The following is a 5,467-nucleotide window of genomic DNA, read 5'->3' as shown; positions in this document are numbered from 1 at the left end:
CGTTGTTGGTTGCACTGACGGCACCGCCTGGGCCCGTGGGTTGAAAAAGTGACGACGCGCCGGAACGGGGTACGATGACGCATCCTGGCGCTTCGGCGCGCCAGGATGCGCAGCACAAGCACACGTCCTTGCGCTGCTGGCGGACCCCTGAATCCTGTCCGACGGTTTCGTGCGTGTCTTTCGCACTTCCACGGCAGGTCTTCGCGGCCTATGTGACGATGGTGCAGAGCCGCGCGGGCAGCTCCGGGCCCACTTCGCCGGCTCTCCGAGGTCTGTGAGCTGTTGAATACCCGCCAGGTTCCTACAGATTACATTGTCAGTGATTCTCACCGAGAAGTGCCACCACAATTAGGACTCCTGTCGCCAATGCAAGGCCTGAAGTCGGCCGCATGGCGCTTCCACATACGTCCGAACCCACCTGCAAACAAATGCCCAAACCGCCCCCGTGCACTGGCAACCAGGGCCACCCACTGCCAGGCCCCCACCGATGCTGCCTTGGACTGGCAGCGCGTTCAGTGGGGGGACTTCGTGTCTGGAATCTTGTTTTGACGGCACGTCAAGAAAGCTTGTGTAAGGACATACTTATTCACAGCAGGAAGCTGCGCAGGCCATCATAATGGATGATCAACCGGCTGCAATTGAAGGGACGGCAAACCTTTTGAAAGGCCAATGCTGGCGCCGCACTGATCGCCCGTCAGCTGATGCCCACATTACTTATTGCTTTGCAAAGGCAACATGTTTGCAAAATTTTCAGCTTGCTACGGCTCCAGTTCTATGCCTGTCAGTGTCGACATCTTGGACATTGAATGCGTTTTGTTGACTCAATGCCTGTAGTGTTTTGCATTTTGTGTTCTGTCTGCCACCCAGTCTATCGCAATACTCAATGGAATCCGAAGGTTTTATCTGTGCTTTTACTTTGTCAATGCCACGTCATTATCCTGGACCAATCGCCGCGCAAGCGCTGCCAATTTTTAATCCCTCAGACCTCAAACCAATTTCAACCCTGGCCATCCGCTGATGTGTTCAATGCCGGCAAATATCCTCATGGGCGCGAGGCGAACAACGATTTATATCTGACGCACTGTTTGGTGGCAGCACCAGGGTACACAGCCTTTGATGCAGCCAGGTTTGTGCGCTTGATCTTGAATGTATGCATGTTTTGTGGTTTTGCAATGATTGTGTAAATTGGATGCGCCACGTTCGCCGTCCGTGATCAGCCAACCTGACCTACTCAGCAGCTGCCAGGTTTCCTTCTGAGGAGTTGTGATGTGCGTCGCGTCTGCAGGTTACGACAAAAACGTCCTCACCCATTCAGTGGTTGTACTTGTTCATAGCATACGCTGCACACACAGTGGAGAGCAGGGGCCCCCGTGACCAGCCCCAAAACCTATCAGATCTGGGCACACATACATGGCCAACGCGCTCAGCACGCCGAACCCTGCTGCGGTTGCTACTGCTGATGCTGCCGGCGCCGCCATCGCCGCGGCTGCTGCTGCCGCCGTCCCCTGCTGCGGGCGCTGCTGCTGCTCCCGCCACCCCCTGCTGCTGCCGTTGCTGCGCAGCCCGCCGCCCCCTGCTGCTACCGCTGCTGCTGCTGCTGCCGGCCCCTCAAAACCGCGTCCAGCACCGACCCCGCCACCAGCACGACCAGCACGAGCACGTTCATTATGACATAAGTATAGCTGCCCGCCGGCAGGCGGCGCCGCGCAAAGTTTGGGCGCGCCGCGATGTGGTGCGCGGCGCCGCCGTCTGCGGGGTCAGGCCGCGCAGCGCCCCTGATCAGGCTGCCTTCGAAGGATGGCACGGCTGTAGTGGGGTGCACAAAGCCCGCGCGCACAAGGGATCCCCAGAAGTCGCCGCCGACGGCTGCGAAGGGCTCCCCGTCGCCGGGGCGCCGCTGGGCAGTGAGCTGTAGGGATGAGCGCCAAAGGCCCGAGCCGAGCTGCGCGGTCGAGCTTAGCAAGGGGCCCCCACAGCCGCCGGCCGACCGCAGCAGGGGCCCGGTGGCTGCCGGCCTGATTGAGGGGGCGGCGCGCGGCTGCACGCGCGGCCCCTGTGCATCGTCCGGCCCCTGCAAGGCGGCGGTTGACGCCTGCTGCCAAGGGGGGCCGTAGATGCCGGTGCTGGCGGGCTCGCCGCTATACTGGTGGCGCTGCCGAGCGGCGGGCTGCTGCTGCGCACCCCACTGCAGCTCCGCCCCCGCAGGCCCTGCCGCCGGCCGCCACGCGCCCCGCCCGTCCGCGGCCGCAGCGCTCGCGCAGACGTCCGGCGTGCCGCCGGCGTCCGCCTGTCGCAGCAGCGACTCAAGCTGCTGAGTAAGCGTGTGCGGCCGGGACCCGGGGATCTGCCCGGGCGGCCAGCCGCCCTCTCCGTAAGCAAAAGGGTGGTCGTGGTGACTGTTGCTATCCAGCAGGCCTGACGGCTGCAGCGCCCGATCACATTCGTTAATCAGCTTCTGTACGTCTATAGTGCTCTTGCGTGACCACAGTGTCCGCTGCGGCATGCCCACGCGTCCGAGGTTGTACCTCCCTCGGTCGTGGTCGCCCGAGGTTGCGACGGCGTCGGCGTAATCGACGCCGAAGGTGCCGCGGCCCGGCGCGGGCAGCGTCAGGACGGCGTCGTCTGGGGAAGCCTGCATCACGTCAGACCATTCGAATTCCGTGGATGACATATGACCGCCGTCCGCCAGCCCGCCGGCGTCACTGCTGGCACCACCGCGGCCAGCCGTGCGGGCTGCTTGCGGCGCCTCCTCCAGGGGGCAGGGCGCCACCCGCGAAAACCTGCTCAGGCCCGCCGCCGGGTGCTGTGCGAGGGCGCCGCGCCCTGCTGCCGTTGTGAAAGACAGCGGCGGCGCTCCTGCTGCGGCCGCCTGCGGGGGTGGCATTGAGCCACGGCTGCTGGCGTTAAGCGTGCCCGCAGCAGGGGCCCTGGGTGCTGCCCACGTGGCGGCCGGCGGCAGCTCGACGGTCGCGGAGCCGGCAGCACCGCCGACGGTCGCGGCGCCAACGGCGCCGCTGCCGCCGCCGCCCGTCAGCCGCAGTAAGCTGCGCCACGTGCCGCGGGCCCACGCCGCCGCGCCCGCCTTCCCGGCCCCGGCCCTGCGCCGCGGCATCGACATGAAGGCCCCCCACTCGATCTCCCAGCCGCGCTCGGTCTCGCGGCGGGGGAGGAGTGTTGATACTGGGGGCCAGAGGCTCATGACTATAAGGGCGCCCCAGGCGAGGGTTGCTGTATACACACAGAGGTCGACCGGCGGGATCCTGTGGGGTGGCGACCGTCCAAGGTTGAGGGACGCGTTCTTGATCAAATTCCGGCCTGAAGACTCTGGATCGATTTGATGGGCCGGCACAGGATGCTGGACTCGGCACCACTTGCTGGTGCCCGCTTGACTTCCCGCGTTTGGCCCAGGGAGTGCTGGCCCCAAATGTTGCATGCGCAAGGACCCGCCCCGTCTGGCCGTCCCCTTCAGCAGCACCAAAACAGCGGCCAGGCCCGTGCATGCGCGCACGCGCCTGGTCAGCGATGCGTGCACGACAAAGTAGAGGGCGGAGGCCGCGTAGAGCACGTACACAGTCACGTGGGGCCATATAATTCTGAGGATCCTGATCGCGCTGGACCAGTAGCCGGCGTCGCCGTCTGACTCGTCGGTCTTGGCCGTCACCTGAAAAGTGATCTAAATTGGCGGGGCGCCCACAGCAGCGAGGGAGTAGAATATACCGTTGCACTTGGATTTGTTTTGGGGTTTGGCAAACCTTGGAAGCTATCTGAGCTAAATGGCCTAAGCAAACGAGAAACGCGGAATCGGCAACAATCAGGCCTCTTGCAGAAGGCGCAACTCCCCAGCTAGCTGTTGGGTGATGGGTGACTACCCCGTGCGCCCCGCCAGCGCCTGCGAGGCCTAACCTTGGACGAGCCTCCCAGCCACCAGGGAAGGCCGCTCTCGGCCAGCACGACCTTGAAGACAGCCTTGAGGTGGTTGGGGCTCATCCAGATCTGGGGTGTGATCACGTGATCACAGATCATCACAGATCACGAGGGACAAAGGGGAAGTCGAGGCCAGGCGTGAGGCATGCCGCTGCAGGCACGTGCGAGGCTGGGGCGGGCGTGTTTTTGCGGAGCGCTTTTGAAAACCCTTACACGCGTGGTGCGTGGCACTTGCACGTCCAGCAGTCGCAACAAAAGCAGCAGTCATAAGCAGATGCATGCAGCTGGCTAGCTTCCCAAACCACATGACGCGCACGCTTGCATGCATGCAACTTGTGAACAAACACCCAACGGTGTGTGCATGGCAGCACGGGCTGCGCATTAACCCACCCAGGTCTGAGAGCCGCGCCACATCTCCAGCATCGCGCCCTCTGTGCCCCTGTGGGCCATGAATAGCATGAGCCGGTTGAGGGCGTAGAAAGTGCCGAAAGCAATGGTGAACTCCTGAAAGAGAACAGGTAGATGGGGATTAGGGTTTTGAAGAGGCCTCTCAGACACCCAGGAGTGGTTGTACAGCACTGCATCAGGGCATGCATGGGCGCATGCCAGGGTGGGCTGGTGAAGTTTCGGCCTGGCAGAAACAGGTATGCTCGACGCTCATAACGCGCCGACGTCAGACCTCTGTCTGTGATGGCTGATGAGCACTGGGGAAAAAGCTGCGAGGCGGGCGGGCCCACCCGTCGGCCAACAGGCTGGATGACTGCTGGTACGTATGAGGCACTGTAATCCGTAATCAGTCGGCTGAAAATGGGCTACTGGCCACTCCACCCCCCTGGTCAGCCGGCGCCCGAGGGCTCGAGCGGCAGCAGCCCGCCGCCCCGCGCCGCGGCTCACCCACAGGCTGTCGCACTGCAGCGGGGAGGCGCCCAAAAACAGGAACGGCACCGGCGCCAGCGACGTCAGCACGGTGGAAGCTGCCAGGAAGTGGTACGCGCACGACTCGAAGAACAGCAGCGACTGCGCGAGCGTCAGCCCCGGCGCGGCGAGGGGATTGCGGCGCAGCAGGATCTGCAGCGCGCCCATCGCCCAGCGGAGGCGCTGGGAGAAGACGCCGGCGATGTCGGGGGGCGCGAGGCCGAAGACGAGGCGCTCGTTCAGGTACATGGTGGAGAAACCCGCGGCCATGAGGTGCATGGCTGCAGGTTTGGGGTGAAGGGGGTGGTGGGTGGTAGGGGGTTGTTCCAGGTGCAGGCATGCACTTGACAACGTTTGGTGGTGATGCCCGTCGTGAAGAAATGCATGGCTGGAGAGTGGTGGTGGTCAGGCTTTGTTGGGGGGAGGGGGAGGGGGGGTGCGAGGCCGAATACGAGGCGTTCGTTCAGATACACTGTGGAGAAGCCCGCGGCCATGAGGTGCATGGCTGCAGTGGGGGGGTGGTAGGGAACAATTTATTGGGGGAGAAGGGAGCAGGGGCGGGGCTTTCCAGGTGCACAGTCGTGAAGCCCATTGTAAGAGATTGTACGGGTGTGGGGTGGTGGTGGTT

At 63.6% G+C, this 5,467-nt stretch overlaps 2 protein-coding genes across 2 annotated transcripts; both read right to left on the bottom strand.

Moving 5' to 3' along the window:
- Window positions 1-1,579: 1,579 nt before the first annotated feature.
- MNEG_12881 (hypothetical protein) lies at window positions 1,580-2,638 on the bottom strand (the record flags this gene model as incomplete). The annotated part of the gene is made up of 1 exon (XM_014038648.1): window positions 1,580-2,638. The coding sequence occupies one exon, from the start codon at window positions 2,636-2,638 to the stop codon at window positions 1,580-1,582; it is 1,059 nt and encodes a 352-aa protein (XP_013894102.1).
- Window positions 2,639-3,769: 1,131 nt separating this feature from the next.
- Window positions 3,770-5,118, bottom strand: MNEG_12880 (cellulose synthase (UDP-forming); the record flags this gene model as incomplete). The annotated part of the gene is made up of 4 exons (XM_014038647.1): window positions 3,770-3,778; window positions 3,904-3,993; window positions 4,315-4,428; window positions 4,819-5,118. The coding sequence occupies 4 exons, from the start codon at window positions 5,116-5,118 to the stop codon at window positions 3,770-3,772; spliced, it is 513 nt and encodes a 170-aa protein (XP_013894101.1).
- Window positions 5,119-5,467: the final 349 nt, after the last annotated feature.

The sequence above is a fragment of the Monoraphidium neglectum genome (assembly GCF_000611645.1).
Source record: "Monoraphidium neglectum strain SAG 48.87 unplaced genomic scaffold scaffold03491, whole genome shotgun sequence".
In the NCBI taxonomy this organism is placed as follows: Eukaryota; Viridiplantae; Chlorophyta; class Chlorophyceae; order Sphaeropleales; family Selenastraceae; genus Monoraphidium; species Monoraphidium neglectum.
This window is presented reverse-complemented; position numbering and strand designations above follow the sequence as displayed.